We start from the raw sequence: 23,981 nt of genomic DNA, 5'->3' as shown, positions 1-23,981 counted from the left end.
TATTTTTTATTAGTTTAAATGGGATCACAGCACCATGTTCTCTGTTCTTGTGTTTAAGACCTCTACAGATAGCAGTCTTCTCATTAAACCGAACTCCTGCAGTGACGGAGAATCATATGCCAGTGTGATTCAACTTGAGAACACTGGGCCCAACCATCTCTATTATCCAGTGCCGTTTCTTCAACCTCTAGGGGTTGTGCATATAAACAATTGATGATTATGCTGAAAAAAACATATGTAGTGCAGCCAGCCCTTGATGTTTATTGGATAAAATGCTTAATTAATGCATTAACAGGTGAAAAGTCTCCAACAGATGCTTGTGGGGAGATTAAAAGGCACGGCGCAGCAGAAACATAGTTGCTTCAAATGTTGCGCCTGCTTTCTCTCATATGTAGAAACTACCTTATGTTCTTCATTTCAACAACTTAACGAGACTGAAATATAGAGCACAGTGCAGTCACATCTCTTCTGCTCCTTCAGTTTTTTCTTGTCGAGCAGTCGTCAGAGTCTTTATGCTACTTTGTAGTGGGAATGAAGAAAAATGGCCTGAGGATATTTTCAACAGACCTGAGGGTTCACGGGTGAAAAGACTTAGATCAGTGAGGAGTAATTACACGTTTCCGTCCGGTATCACTGGAAAACAGAGAGAAATAATATTCTTGCGCCCTGTCAGACTGTCATGCCTGTCGGTCATAGTCTAGACACTCTTAATCAAATATGATTCAAGCTAAAGATGCCTTAAATGGTGACTGCTTGGCTCGCTTTGATGCAGGACCCCTGGAAATAGACAAGCTGGACTGCAGATTATAGAGCGTTTGTCATGTGACTGATCAATGTCAAAAGGAGCAGACAAGGAAAAAACTCATTTCACACTTTTAGTAGGCCTAAAAACATTTTGTCAACATGCTAGGCATTGCTTTTCAATGGCTGTCAATGTTGAAATGTATTGTTTAACCCCAGCAAGCATTTTTTTGTTTTTAAAAGATGTCTAATAGATGCCTAATAGATGTCTAAACATAGTCGTCTTGGCGAAAACAAGGCTAAATTTGGGCTGTCAGAGAAAACCCAAAAGACGTCTAATAATAGGCCAAAAGTAGACTAGTCATCAAATAAACAGAGATGAATGACCAAATGTATAATGTCTGTCTAATCTGTCTATTTGACAACTAGTCTAGTTTTGGGCTATCCTTAGATATCTATTAGATGTTTAAGCTATCTACATTTAGATGTCTATTAGGCATCTATTAAACCCAAAATTGTTTATAATCATATTGTTTATTATTATCATAATCATATTAATACCATAGTTATGGGTGATTTTATTTTTCAGGGGTTGCTTGTGTGAGTAAAGTCTCTCAAGGAAATTCAGTTTAGCCAATGAAAATAACATCTCAATAGTTGAGTTATTTGCATAACAGTATTTGTAAAGAGTATGTTGTTTTTGTGGTGTTATCTTGGATGTTTTTGTCTGTCAGTGATTAATATGGCACAGAAATCACCAGCAGGTGACAGTAAGTCCCTGTCTTAAAGAGATAGTTCACCCAAAAATAAATATTTACTCACCGATTACACACTGTCAAGTTGCAAACTCAAGTTTGAAACAAGTGAAGGGTGAGTAAATAATGGAAGAATTTAATTTTATAGGTGAACTATCCCTTTAATGAGTAATTCATTGGTTTGTTCAGAATGGCTGATATAATTAGAAACAATTAAAGAAAAAAAACACTTTGATTGATGATTGAATCATGAAATCGCTTGATTTATTCGGGACCAATGCTCTGACTTGTACTAAGGTCCTGCTCTGGCTTTGTTTGAAACCAACTACTCTGTTGGTAAAACAGATTAACTCACAATATTGTGTCTAAAATTATAACTTAACCAAAATGTATTCGAATGGGCAAATAAGTAATGCCAGCATAAATAAGCCTGGATTAGATCTATAGTGAATATTTTTAAATGTGATTTTTTATTTTATTTTTTTTTATTTATTTATTTTTTTTGTAATAGCTCACAGCATAGTATGCAAGTAAGCAAATTTTAGTTTTGTGATTTCAGCTGCAAAACCATGATATGATGTGCCCCCGGCTACATTTGCATGACACTTTTATTTAACAGAAAGCTAAACTGTGCTTTTTAAAAATTTAACTATTGTTGCTTCAGTGTAAACTACAAAACATGATTTTGTGAAAACTGACAACCTGACACTGTCTCTCAGTGTTTAGCACTGTCACCTCACAGCAAGAAGGTTGTGAGTCCCAGCTAGGTCAGTTGGCTGTTTTTTGTGGAGTTTGCACATTCTCCGCATGTCTCCTCCGCGTGCAATGGTGCTCTGGCGATTTGTCCTACCATGTCAGATCGTCCTACTTCCCACTCAATAAGAAGCACATTTTGATGACACAATATGCTTCCCATTAGACTTTGCTACGGGTGTAAATTTTAATGTGGAGTGGTGTAAAATGAAATTGTAATATCACCCTAACCCACCTATCTCTAACCCCAACCTCAGAAGCATTCAAATACAACATAATCTAATGGGTAGGATAAAATGTCAGGACACTGGCTTCCCCCACAGTCCAAATACATGTGCTATAGGTGAATTGAATAAACTAAATTTGTGTATGTGTTTGAATGGAAGAGTGTATGGATGTTTCCCAGTACTTGATTGCAGCTGGATTGGCATCCGCTGTGTTAAAAACATACGATGAATAAGTTGGCAGTTCATTCCGCTGTGGTGAACCCTGATGAATAAAGAGACTAAGTTGAAGGAAAATGAATGAATCATTTTAAGTTTCAACATCACGCAAGATGCACTACACTGTTAGACATTTCTGTAAATTACACAGTTTTTTACTGTATTTCACCCAGTGTAATACTGCAAATTCCTTTTACGGTAAATAACTGTATTTACCGTTGCATTATGGGACCTTAGTGTGACGTCGAACAACATATACAGCGATGTACTGTATTTGTAAAAATTCGTGTATTATACTGTATTTTCCACAACTGCTTCAACGCCACCTTGCGGCGATTCGACTATGCACCACATTTTGCCTGAGGACCCTGGAGCAATTCTGGAGGACAATTTATTAGTGTGCCTGAAGAACATACTGGATTTAACAAACTTTACTCTGGTAAGCTGAGGCAGTGTTTCATTTTACAGAATGTTTTGTGGACGAGAATAGAACAAAGTAAAGCATAAAGTTGGCTATTATTATTTTCTCTGGCTTGGCGTTATTTCGCCCATTTGAGAAATATATCATCTATTAAGATGTTACCTTTATTTAATTTATTACATTAACACTACTATTACTTTAAATAAGACTGTTTATGACTATTAGCCATTGTTCTCGTCATCTTTTTATTTATTTACATAGGAACCGGTGTTGCAGCGGGTTTTGGTTTAGGAGGGAACCAGAGGTATGCAGACAGTTTTGGAGGACACTTAGCACGAGACAACGGTCCGGCAGAGAGTGTTTTCCCCCACAAGAATATGAATGAAAGACCAACAAATAGTCCAGGTAAAAGCGCGTCTGTATGTGCTGACAACACTCGACATTGATTTGAGCACCTCTATTAGCATTTGTTTGCTCGGCAACATTGGCTGAAGCGATCTTAAAATGGTAATGTTAACTGTTAGCTAAACTGAGCTAAGTTTATACTGAATTGGACTCAAACTCATTTTAACGTGCACCGTTTAACTTATATTGATTTATACTATATATATTAGATGTTGTGAACTTATTTTTCTCTGGTTTAGAGTAACTTATAACGTTAGCTTGAGAAAATAACATCGCGATGTAACCTATAAGAACGTTAACGTAAATCTATACAATATGCATAGAGGTAAAGTTGGTTTTATATTCGCACATTCGTTCATTTAGAAGACTCTATACTGTTTACCATGTTACTTTGAATATTCGATCAGAATTAGCATGCCAGTATGACTTGAAATCAACATTAACACTGTTTATTTGACCGTGAGCATGTTGTACTTTGATAGTCATTAGCTGCTAAAATGATTTCGCTATTTAGAGTTTGCAAATAATACTTTTATGAAATTAAATTATGAAGGGGGAAGTCTGAATCTGCTAATATAAAACCAATTTTACCTCTATGCATTATGCTAATAACCACCTTTTTGCTATTTATTGTTTGCTAATTATTTTTTTATCACAACTCTTGACATTTGGTTTAACATAATTGTTACCATTATATTTTTTTCTGTTTAGATATGGCACTGGCACAGCAGCAGGTATTGTCTGAAGAAACAAACAGCATTTCGGAGGAACATCTTGATCAGCACAGCCTTATGCTTAAAAAATAAGCAAGACCAGTAAGCAACCAAGGTAAACAAATAAAAAAAAAGTTGTGTGGAGGTTGTGGATTGTAGCATGGTATTCTTATCTGTATTTTTGGCTTTTTTATGGTCTCAATATAGAATACTGGGAGCTTACCTGTGCAAACTGGACCTCATACAACAGTAAGTACTGTACATCTATTTGTTTCTCAATATAGTAACGTTACTTTTAATACAAAATGTGTCACATGTTTAGTTGCTAGCTAAATAAAAAAATCTTTTTCCCTTTTTTATTAAACCATTTAGTAGGGTTTTTTTCATCTTTGTTTATAATATTTTTGAGCAGATTGAGGTCTGTCATGGGTCAGACATTTCAAAATACAATAATTAGTATTGGGATACATACATTTGTCAATGTATTAAATGTCTTTTTCCCCATTTCATGTTGCCTAAATATTTTGTAATAAATAAAATAATACAATTTTTTGTATAAATAATTCCAGAGGATGAAACAAAATGCACAGCAACAACCAGAGTGAGCCAGAAGAAGACAGGAGAAGTAGTGAAGAGAATGACAACCATGAACAACAGTGAGTTATCCTTCTTTCACCAGCTAACTGAGAACTTGGATTAGGTGAGACACTCTCAATAATTGTATCAGTATTCAGTCAGTTTTAGTTTATTAGGAATACATAAAACAAATAGTCTAATCTGTCCTGCAGTGAATCAACCCATCACAAATGCTACAATGTTTTTGTAAAACCTTGTTAGGGAAAAAAATAAACAGGACATTCTGGTTAGTTATCTTTTAAACATGGTAGTGAGCAGGTTATGAGCAGGAGCCAGTTGCTCAGTACCAGCTGAAAACTAGCCCAACCTAGCTGCCATGCTTCAAAATAATTAACCAGTATATGATTCATTTTATTTAAACAAGCTTCTTCTATGCTTATGTTAGTCTGTTTGTCCTTATCCAGAGTTCTTCATAATCCTGAACTGGGCCAAATCCTGACCAGATGCTGCGGTGGTCATGGAGGAGTGAATCCTAAAAGACACACGTGATCAGTGAGTTTCCGCATTGATCCAATGGGCCAGCCTGACCACCCGCTGGTGAACTTTCAAGCCTCTGGTGCCTAGACTGCGGCCTTGCACAAGTTTGGCTAGAGGAGAACTGGTCGTGCCCAACTGAGCCTGGTATCTCTCAAGGGATTTTATTCTACACTTTCGTCAGTTGGTGAAGTTTGTTCCATGCCACTGTCGCCACTGGATTGCTTGGCTACGATTGGTGGATCGGTGGATTTGCTCTTCAGTGTTTGGACTTTCAGCAGAGACATTTACTGCTTCAATTCTGAAAACTGGACTGAAGCAGCTTCAATTTATAAGAACTTCTATGTTAAGCTGCTTTGACATCATTGATCTACATTGTAAAAGTGCAATAGAAATAAAGATGAATTGCATTTGAACATGTGAATTCAGACCTTGTTGAGCATTTGACACCAGAATTAGTAATATTTTAAAGTTGGGTTGTTTCTGAGTCGGCTAATAGTTACAAATATTTATTTTTCCAACAATATGCAATTCAGAAGTTTAAATTTTTATTGTACATGTATGTTCTAGTGCTTTGTGTGATTTATTTATTTTTAATGTGTTGATTTTATTGCTTAATGTAATTTTCACACATTTTCCTTAAATGCTTTAAGCATTATTAATGTTTTAAAGAATGGAATATTTTGTAATTGTGTCTGGTTTAATGTCAGTAGTACTTAGTACAATTGGGTTTTTTTTCTCAACAATATGCGGGTCAGACACTTACATTAGTTTTGTACATGTATGTTAATGTGCTTTGTCATTTTCAATGTTTTTTTTCTTAAAATAAAATATTTTGAATGATTGAAATGTAATGTTTTTACACATTTTTAAGCTTGTTTTAAGCATCTCCAATGTTTTAAATAAAGAGTGTTTATTTTGTTAATATTTTGTAATTGTGTCTTTTTTATGTCTATAGTATTAAAATTATATTAATAAAATTATATTATAAAATATTTAGGACAAAATTAAAAGGTTTACAGTAGCTAACTGTTAACTTAGGTTTTTACAGTAGTTAACCATTTTTAGACACTACGGTAACATGCTGTAAACCGATTTACAGTTGTATACTGTAAATCTAAAATACAGTAACTTACTGGCAACAGTGTTGCCAGTAAGTTACTGTAAAAACCCTTTGAAATGTCTAACAGTGTATTTACCCTCACCCCATTCAAATTAATTCATGAATGTTAGTATAGATAACAGGTTAACTAAAAACACCAATAATTATCTTGCATCCTTTAAATACATACGTGTTTTCTGTTCAAACAACTTAAAAAGTTTAACAGGAGCCTGCCTGTGCATGAGACGGTGTAGTTTGGTAAGAATTTTTGTTTGGACGATTAGCGCCCCAAATAGTACCCTGTTCTAAAACTACTTCATTGTGAACCGGTTTATCACCAAATGTTTGTGACAAATAAAAAAAAACTTCATTTAAAATCATCACGCAAAGTGAATTTCTGGTTACCTGACAAAAGAATTTCCACACCTCCTCTTGCTGCCTCAGGTCATGCCGTGCGTATCTTTGCTGGAGGCGCGCGCTCACGGAGAGCAGAGGTTGTTATGACAACTCCCGCGCAAAAAAAGAGATGCGCGGCTCTCTGCATGATTTGTCTCAGTTCAGAGCGCGAGCCAATCATCTGGCCAGATTCCCCTCTGATCACGCGCTGGATTTACAATTCCGAGCAGCTGCTTAAAAAATAACTTGGAGCGAAAGTAACCGTCGCCATGGGGCAACACGGCGCCAACACTGCCTTGTTGTTTAGTAATTTTAAGGTGAGAGAAAAGCAAGGTGAACATTCGAGCTAGACAAACAACTGGAAATGAGTTTGAGGAGCTGAAAAGATGTTAAGTCGGACTCGTATTTATGAAGCGAGGAATGAGAGGATCAGCCACACATTCGTGGCTCAACTGTTACCAACTTCTTCTGCGTGGATGGAGGAATGACTGTCTTTTACAAGTACGGGAAAAGAAAAAAAAAGATTCTCAACTACTTTTGACTTTAACATGTACATTCCGTTGATAATTTGATTTTTCTTTTTACCTCTCAGGTTGCGAGAATAACTTTTTAAATCTCGAAATACGAGTTGGTCCGGGATGCCAGAAAACATCGCCTTTTTGACGAACAGCACAGATTTGGGGCACGTCGGTCGCGCGTTGGGTTCGAGCGCGCGCCCCGCCTGGGCGATAGCGGTGCTGGCCAGCGTGCTGATCTTCACCACTGTGGTGGATGTTTTGGGTAACCTGTTAGTCATAATCTCGGTGTTCAGGAATCGTAAACTGAGAAATGCGGGTGAGCTTTCATTTGTCTTTTGGTCCACGCGCACTGTACTCTGTTCATTGATAAAGCTTCACGTGCCGTTCGGCACTAGTGCTGAATGTGGGAAGCAGATAATAATTACTGCACTGAACGAATGAATTAACAGTAATCAGTCGAGTTGTGTCATCTTTGTTTGACAGAAATCTTCTTTGACGTGTTGCCTTAAACGTAAATTATACATGTTGAAAACGCGTGCTTCTGTTCTTTACCACAGCTGTGTAGTTTGAGGGCTTTGAGGTGATTTGAATGTAGACCCTTTACTCTTATAACTACTTATCTAACTCTCGACGTATGCGCTAAAATCACAAAACAAAACAAAAAAACGCCTTTATGGTTAATTACATTATAGAAATAATAAGAAAAATTACATGCAAGTGGCAAAACAACTTATTTAACCATTCCAGCCAAACAGCAAAATTCTGTAATCTATGTCATCTTTTTCGAAACCGCCTTTGAGATCGTTTTAATGAAAGTGTAGCATTTTAGTACTGAATATGCTCATGCATTTCAAACTTAAGGGCTTCTCCAGTGGCAGCTGTATAAATATTTTTTTTTCTCACACATACGTTAATTTTTGTGAAGAAACACCTTGTTTCAGCATTTTTTTTAAAGTCTGAGCTTTTGGTAGTTTTAAGTTCACTTCACCTTGACCAAGTCATGAAAAATTTACAGCGCCTTATCGCTCTCAGCAGTAAGGCTTCAAAGACTTTCGACTGTAGTTGAGCATAATTTTTCAGTGTACATCAGTGAAAATCTGGCACCCTCCTGTGCCTAGTTAGACCTTTTCTTTAATTGTAAATGGAGGCATTTGATGCTTTGAAATTGATGTTGAAACTAATTACCCACTTGAACGACCCCCTAACAGCATGAACAAATTGTTTTTTTCCACACATAATCTTGTCTGGAAAAGAAGTGTTGTTGGGAACACCTAGGGAGTGTGGACACCCCCCCCCCCCTTTTTTTTTTTTCTGTTACACTGCTTTGTATTAGGCTTAATTCATTGTTCTATATTCATATGATGGTGGTATTTTATTCATAGGGAATATATGTAGAGCTTATAAAACTTGTAAAGCACTTAAAACAGCACCAGATGTTTCTCTGTCACACACAAAAAGATCTGCTGCAAGCAGAAAAGCTTCAAGTACCAGTATTAAACTGTAATTGCAAACACTGCAAAAAAAAAAAAAAAAACCTCAATGCTGTTGCTCTCCTATCTAAAATATACAGTAAAGGTATGCCTAAGCATTGTCCTTTATAGAGTTGCATATTGCGACAACACATGCTTTTTAAAATTCACTAGATGTCTTTGGTCTGTGTTGTGTCTAAGTGTAAGTCAAATGCCAGCAAAGTTGTTGAAAGTGGACTGAGAGCTGTTCTTTCAGCACCCTTAATGCACTTCTTTTTTTTTTTTTGTGTTCACCAAAGTTCAGATGGCAGCATTTAACACTTATTCAAATTAAGCACTCTAAATTACACTAAAGTACTCCAGTTGAACTATGATGTCAATCTGCTGTTGGACTTTTGATGCATGACTTTCAGCCTGTGACAATGAATGTGCATATAATGCATGCATGTGTTTGTGGGGTCGTTTCACACACCACTGATGCAATTCAGCGGGACTGCATTCAAAACCCCTTGACAGTGTGTGCATCTGCCGGGACATACGCATGGAGAGCACTCACACAAGAGTGTACTTCAAAGCTCATACTTTTCGTATTGAGCAAGAGCCAGACCTGTCTGCTTCAAAGGCGCTCTCGCAGTCTTATTACACCCTCTTTCTGATAGACACTCCTGACTCTCTCTCTCTCTCTCTCTCTCTCTCTTTCTCAATGCCTTCCCCCTCCAAAGCTCATGGAGGTGGCATCATCGGCTCATTAGATTGAGTATGAATGCTGTCAAATTTTGTGCGTGGTTTCCCCCCGATGGCCATGACGACTACCGCTGTCTTCTCGCCTCTCGCCTGAGAGGATCCTGTGTAAAGGAGGACAATTTTTCAGCCCTTTGTCATTACTAGAACCAATCAGGCATCTCACACAAGCAATAACTCTGTCACTAAGACCCAAATAGGCATTAAAGCACCAGGAAACGGTGCATGGAGAAACGATAGTGCACTCTGTGTCAACTAACAACAAGGGCAAGACAGATGAGAAACAACAGAAACTGAAAGCCGCCAAACAAGTGTTCCCACTTCCCAGAATCCAGATTCTTGTTAATCACACCGAACGAACATGCACAGGCGTAAAAAATTTATGACTGGTAAAAAAATCTCAGTCTTTTACATTCTGATGAGAGTACGGGAATGAAAGAGACTGTGTAAAAGGATTCTTTCTCTCCACGAGTCTGTTTATGTTATGGAGAACAGATGCTTTATTAGTCAGACTTCCATGTCGAGTTCACATTTAGGATTACTTGTACAGCTGTCAGGCACATGGCGGCCAGGGCTTCTGGAGTATCGCTGTCCGCTGGCCTCTCTCCCTTACTCCGTCCCTTGTGTGGTTATGTAATCGTGTTTCTGGAAAGGGGGGTAAGTGCCAAGTGAAGTCCCCCTGCTGTCAGATTCCTGGCAGGCCCCTGCTCAGCCACATGAGTGTGGATGCTACAGCGGTCAGCGGGACCGTCAGCACGTGTTTGTGAGCTCTGAGGTGTGTTTGTGTGGGAAATGGCATCGTAAGCCACAGGAGACTGTGAACATGAGTGGAGACAGATGGAGTGTTTCCGTGCAGTGACTGAGAAAGTGTAGTCAGATTTTAATTGAAGTCAGAAAAAATAAAGGACTTTGCGGATTGAACCTGCAAACCGGGGTGGAGTTACAGTAGCTGTAGGGCCAAATCAAATCTGTGGACAATTTTGCTATTTCTGCCCAGAATAAAGAAATCTGTGTATTTATCTGGAATGATTTTGAGAGTACACTGTTAGACCTTACCAGGCATTTTTACAGTAGAATACTGGCAACACTGTTGCCAGTTACTCACTGTAAAAGTTTGTTTGCAGTAAGTAACTGGCAACAGTGTTGCCATTTAATTACTGTAACTGAACCATTACAGTGAGTGGCTGGCAACAGTGTTGCCAGTTATTTACTGTAACCGAACCATTACAGAGAGTAGCTGGCAACAGTGTTGCCAGTTAATTACTGTAATTGAGCAGTAGTGGTAACTAACTGGAAACTGTGTACAGTTAATTACTGTACTGTAGTGTTACAACTCACAGCATTATACTGCATACACATTAATAGTATGTCATAGTCTTACTAAAATTAATTAGTATTCTTACCTGTTATTAAAAATAGAAGGCATAAAAATTTAGACAAATGTATTTTATTGTTTTGGCAGCAAACAAATATACAACATAAAATGTATAACAAAATTAAGAAATCAGCAGACATAAATATTGTCTTGCATATTACAGGTCTGCACAGTAAGGCTGCGGTCACACTAACGTTTAAGCATGGAAAATTCTGTCATACGGCACTGCGAAAAGAAGTGGGATTAAACAAAATAATTAGAGATTGAAAAAGCAAGCGACTGGTCCATAGTTTAAATTTTTGTTCAGACAGGTCATGTTTTGATCTTTGATTGGTCTTAAGCAATCACATAATGTGATTTCGCTGGTCAGAGATATCCAAGTTTGAACGTTCCAATGCTGCGAACAGTAAAATTTTTCGCATGAGCTATCATTCCAGGTCTGCAGCATTCACATGCGTATGAATGGAAATCTAAAGGGAGAAAAGTGCAGTGTGATTGGGACTTTAAGCTGTAACTCTAATTGAACACACCTGATCAAACTAATTAAGGCTTGTTAGAAATCTACAGGTAATGTTGAAGCAGGGTGTGAACTAAACTCTGCTGCGCTGCAGTCCTCCAGGAACTTGGAGTTTGACCCCCATGGTACATAGCATATTTTTAAAGCAACTGCCAACATTTAACACACACGCACGTGCACACACAAACACACACACACACACACACACACGCACGCACACACACACACACACACAAAGTGCTGCAGTAAAATGTGATTCTCTCTCCTCAATGCTGACCATGCAAAAAAAAAAAAAAACTAAACAGCTAAAAACACAAAATATTTATTTTATTTTTTAAAGTTTCAAATAATTAAAAAATAAGCATATGAAAAGAACACACACATAGTCTCTCTCTCTCTCTCTCTCTCTCTCTCTCTCTCTCTCTCTATATATATATATATATATATATATATATATATATATATATATATATATATATATATATATATATATATATAAACATGTTTGTCAAACACAGGCAGATACTGTGTCAATTCTCAATAAAAAGTTTAAAATAATTATAAAAAACAAAAACAAAGTCGGCAACACCGAAAATCCAAAGGATCCAATCTTTTATTGTTATAATTATTATCTACTTTAAAATCTCATGACCACAAACTTTTCTATTGTTTCTAATATAAATTCATAGGTGGAAACACAGCTCTGAAAAATACTTAGCAACAAACTCACAACCTGGGACCTGACAGTGGAGCTTTTGTGTGTGGATGGTTATTTGTATCATATTTTTTGTGATTCCCTGTGATGATTTCTGTGCACATGTTCCCTTACTGAGGTGATGGAATTTATTGGTTTTTATGTGCATAAACTTTTAGCATCTGTACATTATTGCAATATGCAATATCCAATAAATAAATATACTTAAAAGTGAGGAGAGGCTAACTAGCTAACAATGTAGCTTTCAAGTACTATTCAAGATAACAACAATATAACTTAAAACACAGCCTTATTTTAGAAACCCTCAAAAACTTTTGAACACATTTTACTTACTCATTGTAGATTCTTATTTAAAGCCTAAAACATCAGACTCTACATCTGAATTGATAGACAGAGAATAGAGCACACTCAGCAGTAAACTAATCAAACACCTGACTCCCTTAAAGAGCCAGCATTTTCTGAAAACTTTTTCTAATACTTTTGTGTTTAGAATAAGACAGACAGCCGATGGGAGTGTGGTGAGGCCTAAATCATTGTCTTCTGCCTTTAAAATGCACATCTATAAAAACAGCAACATAAAGCATCAGAGTAAATGGGACAGTAATGGTTTAACAGTAATTTGCCATTTATTGTCACAGTACATAAAGTAAATTACTGTAATTTATCCTTTGCATTACACAATTTTATACAAACTCTACTCCTTTTACAGTAAAATACTGTTTCCTTTCATTACAGCAAAACACTGACTATTTTGCAGTTATTTACTGCATAATCTACAGGGTAAGTGTGCAGTTAAGCTTTAACCCTAATTAAGCACACCTGATCAAACTAAATCTAAAGGTAGTGTGTTGAAGCAGGGCTGGAGCTAAATTCTGCTGGGCTGCAGCCCTCTAGTAGTTTGACACCCCTGGAGCATAGCATATTTTCAAAGCAACTGCCTACATTTATCACAATTATGCACATATTGTTTAATAAAAACAATTAAAATATGCAAACTTCATCCATAGGAAAAAAAATGATAATAAATAATCTGATCCTCATGTCGTTCCAAATCTGTAGTAATAATAAAAAAACACAAAAATTACATGATTTATACATTTATTTAGGAAAGTCTTTATACTATACTGTTAATGCCACTTTTACTTACTTTAATTGAAGTTTTCCAAACAAATTCATTGAGTCTCATGTATGTAGGTGCTGTTTAAGATTTTTTTTTTAAAATAACACATTTTACTAGTCATTTAGCAAAATAATAATATTCAGTTGAAAGTGCAATTTAAAAGCTGAACTATAGGTTAAATTAGGCAAATTAGACTAATTATAGAAACGTAAACAAAGTTATAAGAATTATTATGACAATTTCTTTGCTCTGTGTGAATATTTTTGCCTTTAAATGCATTTCATCCATATCTTATGCTGAGCTTTTAATGATCTCTGTGGCATTGGTTGACTCCTGATACTCAATGTTAAAACTTAAAAGAAACCAAAGAAAACACATGGCTACAGTGAAATTCAGCTTATCATCAATGCAATGTCCCACTCTCCCCTCAATACTGACTATTCGCATATCAAAACTGAACAGTAAATATATATAAATATATAAAATTATATAATAAATATAAATAGCAACATAAAGCATCAGAGTAGATGAGGCAGTAATGCTTGATCAGTAATTTACCATTTATTATGACAGTAAATATCTGTAATGGGTACATAGAGTAAATTACTGTGATTTATTCTTTGCACTACAGAATTTCATACAAATCCTGCTTCTTTTACAGTAAAATACTGTTTCCTTTCATTACAGCTAAACACCGGCTATTTTACAGTTATTTACTGCATAATCTACGGTAAGGGTTAACAGTGTATAGTTATCTAAAAACTCATGACAAAAAACAAAACTGTCAAAACATAAACTGTTACTTAAGGTTTACAAAGCAAATCCAATTCTGTTGTCACATACAAACAAAGAGATAAAGAGATGTGCCCTTTTTTTGATTGTTGTGTGAAAAAGTTCATCATGAACATTACCTAAATGTGACAATAGACCACTAAAAAGTCTGAAGTGTCAAGTTTTTTTAATTAAATTGAGATTTATACTAGGGATGCTCCGATCAATCCGCTGGAGTTCGGCAGATAATCACATTTTTTGACTCATGAACCGATCGCAGGTGTTTTGAATTGGATACAATACCCCAGAAATCTTGCAGATGAAAGTGAATTAGCAACAAAACAAATTGTGAGAGGCACAGTGATGTTCTAAGCTTTACATTTGTTAGGTTAGATGAATAGCACAGTAAAGATATCTCGAGGGCACATCCCTGTCTCTCTCATTGAGTGATCAAGCTGCTGTGAGGGAACTGTGGTCACAGACGTGCTTGTTGGAATGGAGAGCTGAATATTGGAATGGCCTTGCATGTATTTAGGCCTTTTTACATGTAAAAACTGAAAGATCTGCATTTTTGACTGTTTTTATCTATTATTTTCTGTTATGCTACTTCTGTCCACAAAACGGTTATAAGAGACATGTTCAATGGGTTTTATGGAACATCATTTATTCTCCCAGGTAAGGAGGAATCTTCACTTAAGATTCATACTTAGAAGGAAAATGTGCTTTATGCATTATAAAGCTTTAAGCATCAGAATTGGCAAGTAATCAGTACTCTGTATCTGCTGCAAAAATCCTGATCGGAGAATCTTTAATTTATACATTTCATGAAAGCTGATAAATAAGCTTTTCTATTGATTTAAGATTTGTTAAGACAAGTCAATATTTGACAGATACAACTGAATATTTGAAGGGTTGAAAAATTTTAATACAAATAAAATTGCCTTTTGTCAGTAATAAACCTAGAGCATTGCAGAACCCTTTATTGCTTTTATTATTATTACCATTAATAATAGTTATAATAATAATAATAATAATAGTAATGATGATAATGATAATAATAGCAATTACAATAATAAATGAATAAATAAATAAATAAATAAATAAATAAATAAATAAATAAATAAATAATATTAGAGAGATTTCTGAAGGATCATGTGACTCTGGAGCAATGTAGTTAATTTTTTAAATCACCTGAATAAATTATTGAATTAAATTAACTACATTTGAACAGTTACTTCATAGTTCAATAACTTTTTCAAAATTTTACAATTTGTACTGTATTTTTGATTAAATAAATGTAGCCTTGGTGAGCCAGATGACCTTATTTTAAAAACATAAAAAACTACTAACCCTAAACCTTTGACTGGTAGTGTACACCTTATGAAAGGTGAATAAATTAGCTTTCCATTGATTGATGATTTGTTAAGAAAGGCCAATATTTGACCGAGATACAACTATTTGAAAATCGGAGTTACCAAAAAAAAATCTTAATGCAAATAATAAAATAAAAAATGTTTTAATAAATTTACAGCACAGTAGGATCTTTTCTAAAAATCTTGATGGATCATGATCTTTACTTAATATTCTAATCATTTTTGGCATAAATCTTTTTAACCCATTCAAGGTTTTTTTGGGGTAGTACGGTGGCACAGTGGGTAGCGTTGTCACCTCACAGCAAGAAGGTCACTGGTTCGAGCCCCGGCTGGGTCAGTTTGCATTTCTCTATGGAGTTTGCATGTTCTCCCTGTGTCCAAAGACATGCGTTAGGTGAATTGGGTGAGCTAAATTGTCCACAGTGTATGTGTGTCCTGGTTCTCCAGGTTAGGGGTTGAGCATTGGGCTTATGACCCACCTCGTAAAAAAAATTGATGTTACAAAATACCAACATGGTCCTGGGAGTAAATAAGTAATGTATTTTTGGCAAAAATATACCCATGCAACATGGGACTGGTTTTGTGGAAGTTATGTGGGTTTGATATAACATAACTGTGAAGGATTTTCATTCTTGGCCAGAACTATTATTACTCTGAGGATCTTCAGAGATATATATTCTGTTTGATTCTCTCCTTGTTTGCATTTGAAGGGAAATTTGAGCACTCTTGCTTTTCCACAGCCACAAGGCTATGCATGATTAAACCTAATTGAGGTCAGTGTCCATCCGCAGAGTTGTCAAAACCTTTCAGCATCAGCAGCGATGTTTCACGTATACGGTGTACATCTGCTTTTTATCCAATTGTGTGATGTTGAGTTTCTGTTGTTCAGTTTCTGAGCCTTGTTGACCATGTGCTATAACTGACCCACTGTTTAGACCACCTGAAAGGGTGTTCATGTCCTCCACAAGTGTGGAAACAACTCTCTTTGTTCATGCAAACACAAACACACACGCACAAACGAACACCAATAGCAAAGCACTAGGTTGTTTGTTTATCTGACATTTAGAATCTGGAGAGGAAGCAGGAAAGAAAGGAAGAACAGAGCCCTTTAAAGAAAGACCGCCAACAGCAACATAAGCACAATCTACATCCGTGTCTCCCATGAGGAGGATAATGTGACTCCCAATGCATGTGTGTGACCCAGTTCAGCACCATGGACAGATCCAAATCCCTTCTATATCAGTCTTGAATGCATTGTAATCATTCAGGAGACGGAACTTATGTAACTGTCATCGAGGACCCTTGGGCTATTCCGTTTGGAAGTGGGTTTGGGCTGAAGAGCTGTGGATTTCATACACATTGCATGCTGAAGATGATCTAAATAGTCTTTTAAGAGGGAGAGAGCACTTCCCCTGCTGTTATTTAGTGCCTGCAGATCCTCCTTACTGGGCAGTAAAACTCTTTCCAGAAGTATCAAAGTGTAACACTGCTCAGGTCAACTCTGAGGGAAGGAACGCATGGATTTTTAGCTGGCTTAAAGACATCCAGAAGGATTTTGAACGCAAGGCCTTTAGGGCTGTAATGCAACAGATGATGTGCTGTTCTGTCTTATTGTGTATGTATTCCTGAGAGCGTTAACCCTGGGGTCTCTTGGTAAGAAGTTAACCTCGATGTTGTTGTACTATTTTTAAAATAGTAGGGTCATTTCTGTTACACTTTTTGAGCTTTGTAACTGTGAAAACTCTGTGTACTAGGCTTTTAGAAACAATCTGTTTTCAAGGTCAGGCATTTAAGCAAAAGTTGTTCAAACAGTAGCAGAAAGAAAATCCTGTTTCAGAGAAAATAAAGGTCCATGTTGGATGACTTACATGAGGATGCAGAATTTAATTATGTTTTGGTTCAGTTTGTTTTGTTTTTTGACCTTGCATTCCTTAACATTTGTAAATAGACACATTTTAGAATAGGACGAATTGTTTTGAAGTGACATAAACCAACTAATAACACACAATACTGCATACATATTACATAATCTAGTGCTATCTTTTTTCATTTGTTATTATGTCACTTGATTTTCAGTATCATTCATTCATTTTCTTTTTGCTTAATCCCTTTATTTATCAGGGGTCGCCACAATGGAATAAACCGCCATATCCAACATATGTTTTACATAGTGGATGCACTTCCAGCTACAGCCCAGTACTGGGAAACACCCATACACTCTCATTCACACACATACACTATGGCCTATTTACTTGATTTAATTCACCTATAGTGCATGGACTTTGGACTGTGTTGGAAACCGGAGCACCTAGAGAAAACCCACGCCACCATGGGGAGAACATGCACACAGAACTGGCCTACTGGCCAAGTAGAGACTCGAACCAGTGACTTTCTTGCTGTCAGGGGACAGTATTCAGTATTACTATATTAAAATAAATGTAGGGGAGTTATTTAAAATATGAATATAAATGAGGTATAATGTAAAATAATGACAATAATGAATTTGTATAAATACAAATTATACATGTTTCCATGCCATTGGGTAATTACTGCAATTAACAATTCTTCAGCCTAATAACTTATTTGCCTGAGAATAGTTTAAATATGTGCATGTGTGTAGGCATAAGTGTATGTATGTATACATCTCCCCTCTTCCCCTTCTGTTCTAACCCTTCTTCAGTATTGAGATGTAAAACCTACTTCTTTGTATTTTTTTTAAATTATCCTAATAGCTGATTTATTTTCATTTATAATTCTATACATGTAACACATTATTCATTATAGCTCATCAAACACAACAGTTCAAACTGCAGGACATGATTTTGCCAAGTACGATGTGATCCTTCATTAATGTCGATGTTGATCCTGGAACATCATTTTTTTGGAAAATGTAATGCATACCTACAGTATTTCCTATCCCTAAACCCTGTAAATGAATCCCAAAATCAGAGGAGAAAAATAGTTGGATAGCAATCATGTAGAAGTGCATAAACCTAACCATAAGCTTACACTTAAAAAATAAATAATTTATTGCACTGACAGGTAAAATATAGGAAAACACTACAGAGAACAACACATTGGCTGCGTCTCAAATGGTACACTAAAGTAAGTAAAGTTTACACTATACACTATGCACTTATGCATTATATACTTACCCACTCAACATCATGTATGTAGTGTCGTCCCAAACGGAACACTAATGTTGTTTTACTAAGCGAAATTCAAACCATTTCCCAAATGATGTTTGACAGTTGCCAAACTAGTAAAATAAATGACCTAACTACCGAATAATACATGCCATGAGTATAATCACATTCAACATCAGGAGGTGATATAATCACTCTCGTAGTAAATAAAGTAAATAAAGTAATCCAACATCAGTACGCACTACTTACACTATTTATACTACGTAATGGTGTAGATTAGTGCATAAGTATGTGACTGTTTTTTTTTTTTTTTTTTATAGGCCCAAGTTTAAACTAGAACTATACAACATTATGTACTGTACCCACACCCACATACACAAACTCCTTGGAAGGAATGAGAATCAAATGAGAAATCTCTACAGATTATTTTAAATGTACATAATAAACAATGAGACTATATATTATAGCATATGGTCCATAAATGTAAAAAGAGGAAAGAAAATGAAATAAATACAATTCAGGGAAAATACTCACACAACTAGATGGCATAGTACAACATGAAGACAAGTTTACCCTGACAATTTCAGTAAGAATCTAATGAGGTCAAAGAGTCCAAAAAAGTTAGAAAGGAGGTCCAGGTTTTATATAATTTGCCAGTAGAGCCCTGAATGCAATATTTCACCTTTTCTAAAGAAATCACCTTAGAATTATAACGTTCGATCTGACATTTTGGTCAAAATTGAGTTATTCAGATAATCATATTAAATGATGTTGTTTACATTTTAAGACTTTTTATTTAAAAAACAAAAAAGGTTCTATCTACAAAGTTGAACTCTAGCTTGGCTCTAAGGTTCTTTTATGTGAGCCAATCAGCATTTCGTTAAAGAATTAGCTCATTGTCTGTGAGAACTTTCTACACACATATGATTTACTATATGGAATGCAAAATCTTTGAAGCTCAAAATCTCAAAATCATTTACAACCCATATAGAACATTATGATTCCAAGGCTACGAAATGTCATGAGATCTGTTAACCTGCTATTAAGAGGAGGAAAAGTTGGACACTTCCACGCAAAATGCATACTTTGTGACTAGTGAAGCAAATGCAATAACATCGGATTGTTGTTTAGAGAGAAGAGAAGGTAACATAGACAAACCAAAGCCTAAACTTAATATAAACCGTAAACCTACTGTATCTCTTAATTCTGATTGACTGATTAGATGTTAATCCAGGAACATGTCCTACTTGGTCAAATCAGGTTGACAGTTCAAACTTGATTATTGTAATAAACAGGACTGGTAACCATTCATCCAGCCAGCAGAGCCCTCGCCCAAATTCTGACTGCCAGTTCTTCATTTGTTACTTCCTGTTGGCCATATTAACCTGGCCACACTGAACACTACGTGCAAAGTATTGCCAGTATCTACTGCTTTACTGAGCATTTTCAATTTTTTTTTAACTACTTTTTTTATGACCTTTGTACCTGTTTTGTTGACCACTGCTTTTTTGGTTACTCATTTTAGTCACACTTTATTTTGATGGTCTGTTTGCTGAATTTAAGTTGCATCTACAAGCCAACTAATTCTTATTAGATTATAAGTAGACTGTTAGGCTAAGGTTAGGGATAAGGTGAGTGTAAGTTGACATGTATTTGCAAAGTTTCTTATAGTCAGTATAATGTCTGTTTAGCTGCAGTATCAACAGATTTTAAGCTGACAGTCTACTAATATTCAAATTGACCATCAAAATAAAATACCCTGATTTTCCTTTGACTACCTTGTTGGATTTACTGGATTTGTTACTCTGAATCTTGCATGCAAAACCGACTACGGTTTAGCCTGGTGATTTGGATTTGTTTGCTGAGAACTATTATACTTATTGCATTTGGATCTAACCTGTCTCCAAGTCATCACCACATTTATTTTTAAAGAGTGTACTATTTTATTTAGTGAATCAGTGACAGTTAAGACTTTTTTTAAGTTTCAGACAATTCCAGATATAAATTAATTTCTTATTATTTTATTTTAATAGTTTTATATTATTATTATATTATTATTATTTTACATAGTTATTATTCTTTATTTGTCATAAAAATAAATTAATATTTTCAATTCAGTTTAGTTTGTGACATTTCAAGAACAAAAAAAAGAATTGAAAAAGTAAAATTGTACTGACCTTTTGAATTGCATTGTACTGTGCGGGACATTTAGGGACATGATCATTTTCTTCATAGCGGGAATGACTCAGAATAATCCGAATCCTTTTTTTTTTTCTATTCCATCTTTTGAAAAGGGCTGTTATCACTCTTGCTGAATTTGACTTGTTTTGCCTGGAGGTTTAGAAGATCCTATAATTATCAATTCATTCATCCCAGCTGAGCTAGTGGCACTAGGAGAGCCGTCACGAGTGAATTCACCAGTCTAATTGAACTCTGCTGGTGTTTTCTATTTCTTCTTTCACTTTTTTATTCTTCCTTTCCAGTCTTTCCCTCACAGATGTACTGGCAAAATGTCATTGCCCAGGGAGGAATTCAAAATTTAACGGGTGGAAAAAGAAAATCTGCACCAAAACTATTTGTATTCTGGTCTTCTTTGGCTCCACCACAGGATCAAATAGGAGACTTGCCTTGGCTTTCAGGTTTGCTTGATGGTCGGTTCACAGCAGTAGTTGTTTGTCTCAGGACAACAGTTTCTTTAAAACTTCTCCAGAGAGGTTTTAGATTTCAGTGCATAAAACAAAAACATGTCCACCCTTTCTGTTCACGTCCCATTTAACACATGCGTCCTTGATTCTCACTGGACCATGATGTTGTCGTCTCAAGATGTTTCATTCAACAGACACTTTAAACCGAAGGTCTTGCAGTTTTATATTTGCACTGACAGTAACAGTTTGCTTGAGCACTTTTTTCAGTTGTTTTTGTTTTGTTTTTTTAACCCCCCAGCCAAAATTATTGTCATTTGGTGTGTGTGTGTGTGTGTGTGTGTGTGTGTGTGTGTGTGTGTGTGTGTGTGCGCATGTGTGGAAATGCCATAAAACCTCTAAGTGTGTCAAAGAAAAACTATGTTGTCTCTGTTTCTGCACAGCTGAGTTTTAAGTTTCTGGTTTCATTGTTTATATGCAGGTATCAGTGATTGACATTTACTTTTTTGTTGTACTTTATTCATTTTGAAACACAGTTGAATGTATTGAAGCTTTTACAATTTGACTTCATTATGTATTTACAGACAAAAAAACTTTATATTTAAAATATTTATATTAACAGATGTTTTTACTTTTAAAAAATTATACCAAGAGTGCTTCAAATTATGATGAGTACTGTAGTTTTATTTATTGTTGTTCAGTTTTGAATACAGCTCGATTAGGTTTTGTTTGAGGTAAAGGGCACAATTGAAATGATTAATGTATAATGACAATGCATTACAGTGGCCCAGTGGGTAGCATGATCACCTCAGAGCAAGAAGGTTGCTGTTTCGAGCCAGAGTCAGTTGGCATTTCTCTTGCTATTGGTCAAGCTGGAAAAAATGGCATATTTGAGCAGACCACTCTCCAACCTGGTTAAGATCAGGTTAAGTTGTTTTACAATGCTTGATATAAACCTTCTCTGTTAGCTTGGGTGAACCCAGAGTTTGTGGTTAAAGCCGTGGTCACACTAGAGTTTGAGCAAGCGAAATTATACCATACAGCTGTTACCGACTGGGGTGGAGTGACAGGAGACAACAGGAGGTAAGATCCAATATGCAGGTTTATTCAATGTCAGGCAAGCAATGGTCAAATCAGGTGCAAACGGGTATATAAAGGCAGTCCAGAATCGTAAACGTTTAACAGGCAAAAAGGTCTAAAGGCAGGCGGCTAAACAGGATAACAAAGGTACAAGGCTAGGATCGAGACACGGAGAAACAAGACAGGGGAAACGCGTTGTAATGTAACACTAGGGAAAACAAGACTCGGCAAACTGGAAGCGTGAATAAGTGGCTTATGAATGGAGTGGAATTAGTCTGTGAACAAGGTCCAGCTGGTGATGCAATCAGGATAGATGAGTGAGCAGGCGTGCGTGTTTGGGAGCAGTGCAGGTATGAAAATGTAGTCCTGGGAAATGCGGAAATGTAGTTTAGAGAGTTCGTGTGAGAACCAGCGATCTTCTGGCAAGCGATCGCTGGTTGTGTGACAACAGCGATGTGAAAAAGATCAGGATAAAACAAGATGATTAGACATTAATTGATTGATCTTTTTATACATTTTTGTACAGAGAGGTTATCTTTTGATCTTCAATTGGTCTCATGCAGGCATCACGGTGGCGCAATGGGTGGCACGATTGACGCAAAAGTTTATTTAAATAGTTTTAAAATGAATTATATTTTATAAATGAAATATTTATGTTGAAAAAAATATATAAAATCTAAGTAAAGTTGTACTTTGGACTAAACTATAATGAACACGTTAAGAATAGCCGTAGGCTATTATTTTTTGAATATTTTATTTTCAAGATCTGAGGTACTGAGGTACTGAACTATCTAGTGCTAGTGCTTTCGCCATGACTATCAAACTGTCAAACAAGATGCTAATAAGACTCACTTTGGAAATACATAAGAACAGAATTGTACTTTATCTTTTTTCATGTAGTCACATGCCATGAAAACTGCTGGTTTAAAGTAAAAAGACTACTTTGAGAAAAACTACTGCTATACATTTTTCCTAGGGTGTTTGTTTTTTTGTTTTAAAACAATTTTAATAAAACAGATTAATGTTAGAAACCATAAATTCCATTAAGCTAATAAAAAAAAAAAACTTTTGAATGAAAGACAGTGGTAGTCAGTGGTAAGCACTGTCACCACACAGCAAAAGGGTCGCTGGTTGGAGTCCTGGCTGGACCAGTTGGCATTTCTGTGTGGAGTTTGCATGTTCTCTGTCTTCATGTGGGTTTCCTTGAGGGGATCCGGTTTCACCACAGTCCAAAGACATGTGCTATAAGTGAATTGGATAAACAAAATTGGCTATGGTGTATGAGTGTGTGTGAATGTGTGAGTGTATTGGTGTTTCCCAGTACTGGGTTGCAGCTGGAAAGGCATCCGCTGTGTAAAACATATGCTGGAATAGTTGCTGGTTCATTCCGCTGTGGCCCCTGATAAATTAGGGACTAAGCTGAAGGAAAATTATTAAATGAAAGACACAGTAGCTTAACTTGTTTCATTGTAGTAGTCAGTGAAAATTAAACAGGATGGAAACTATTTATTTTCACCACAAAATGTCTTATAGTTCACCTTTAAATTACACTGAACAAAACTAAACTAAATCTTTGCCAACTTTACTTTGCTCTCCAGGCAAATGATCCCATGCCGACTATACCTTGGCACAAGATAAAACAGTGAGACAGGCAGGCAGGCAGGCAGGATGAGGC

General features: G+C 36.0%; 1 protein-coding gene and 1 long non-coding RNA gene across 3 annotated transcripts in view; both read left to right on the top strand.

Moving 5' to 3' along the window:
- Positions 1-3,427: 3,427 nt before the first annotated feature.
- Positions 3,428-6,190, top strand: LOC141376379 (uncharacterized). The gene is made up of 5 exons (XR_012386344.1): positions 3,428-3,518; positions 4,230-4,346; positions 4,439-4,480; positions 4,801-4,887; positions 5,272-6,190. It is a non-coding gene; the product is annotated as an uncharacterized lncRNA (long non-coding RNA).
- An 807-nt stretch (positions 6,191-6,997) lies between these two features.
- The window catches only part of mtnr1bb (melatonin receptor 1Bb), a 41,375-nt gene continuing 24,391 nt past the window's right edge, over positions 6,998-23,981 (top strand). Inside the window, exons 1-2 of one of the 2 annotated variants that reach the window (XR_012385790.1) lie at positions 6,998-7,340; positions 7,432-7,673. Coding sequence is in view for 1 of the 2 variants with exons in the window: in NM_131394.1 (NP_571469.1) it covers positions 7,478-7,673 (196 nt within the window). In the remaining variant the exon portion in view is untranslated. 2 annotated transcript variants of the gene reach the window in all.

Source organism: Danio rerio, chromosome 10, assembly GCF_049306965.1.
Source record: "Danio rerio strain Tuebingen ecotype United States chromosome 10, GRCz12tu, whole genome shotgun sequence".
Lineage (NCBI taxonomy): Eukaryota > Metazoa > Chordata > Actinopteri > Cypriniformes > Danionidae > Danio > Danio rerio.
Note: the sequence above shows the minus strand (reverse complement) of the source record. Positions and strands in the feature narration are given on the sequence as shown.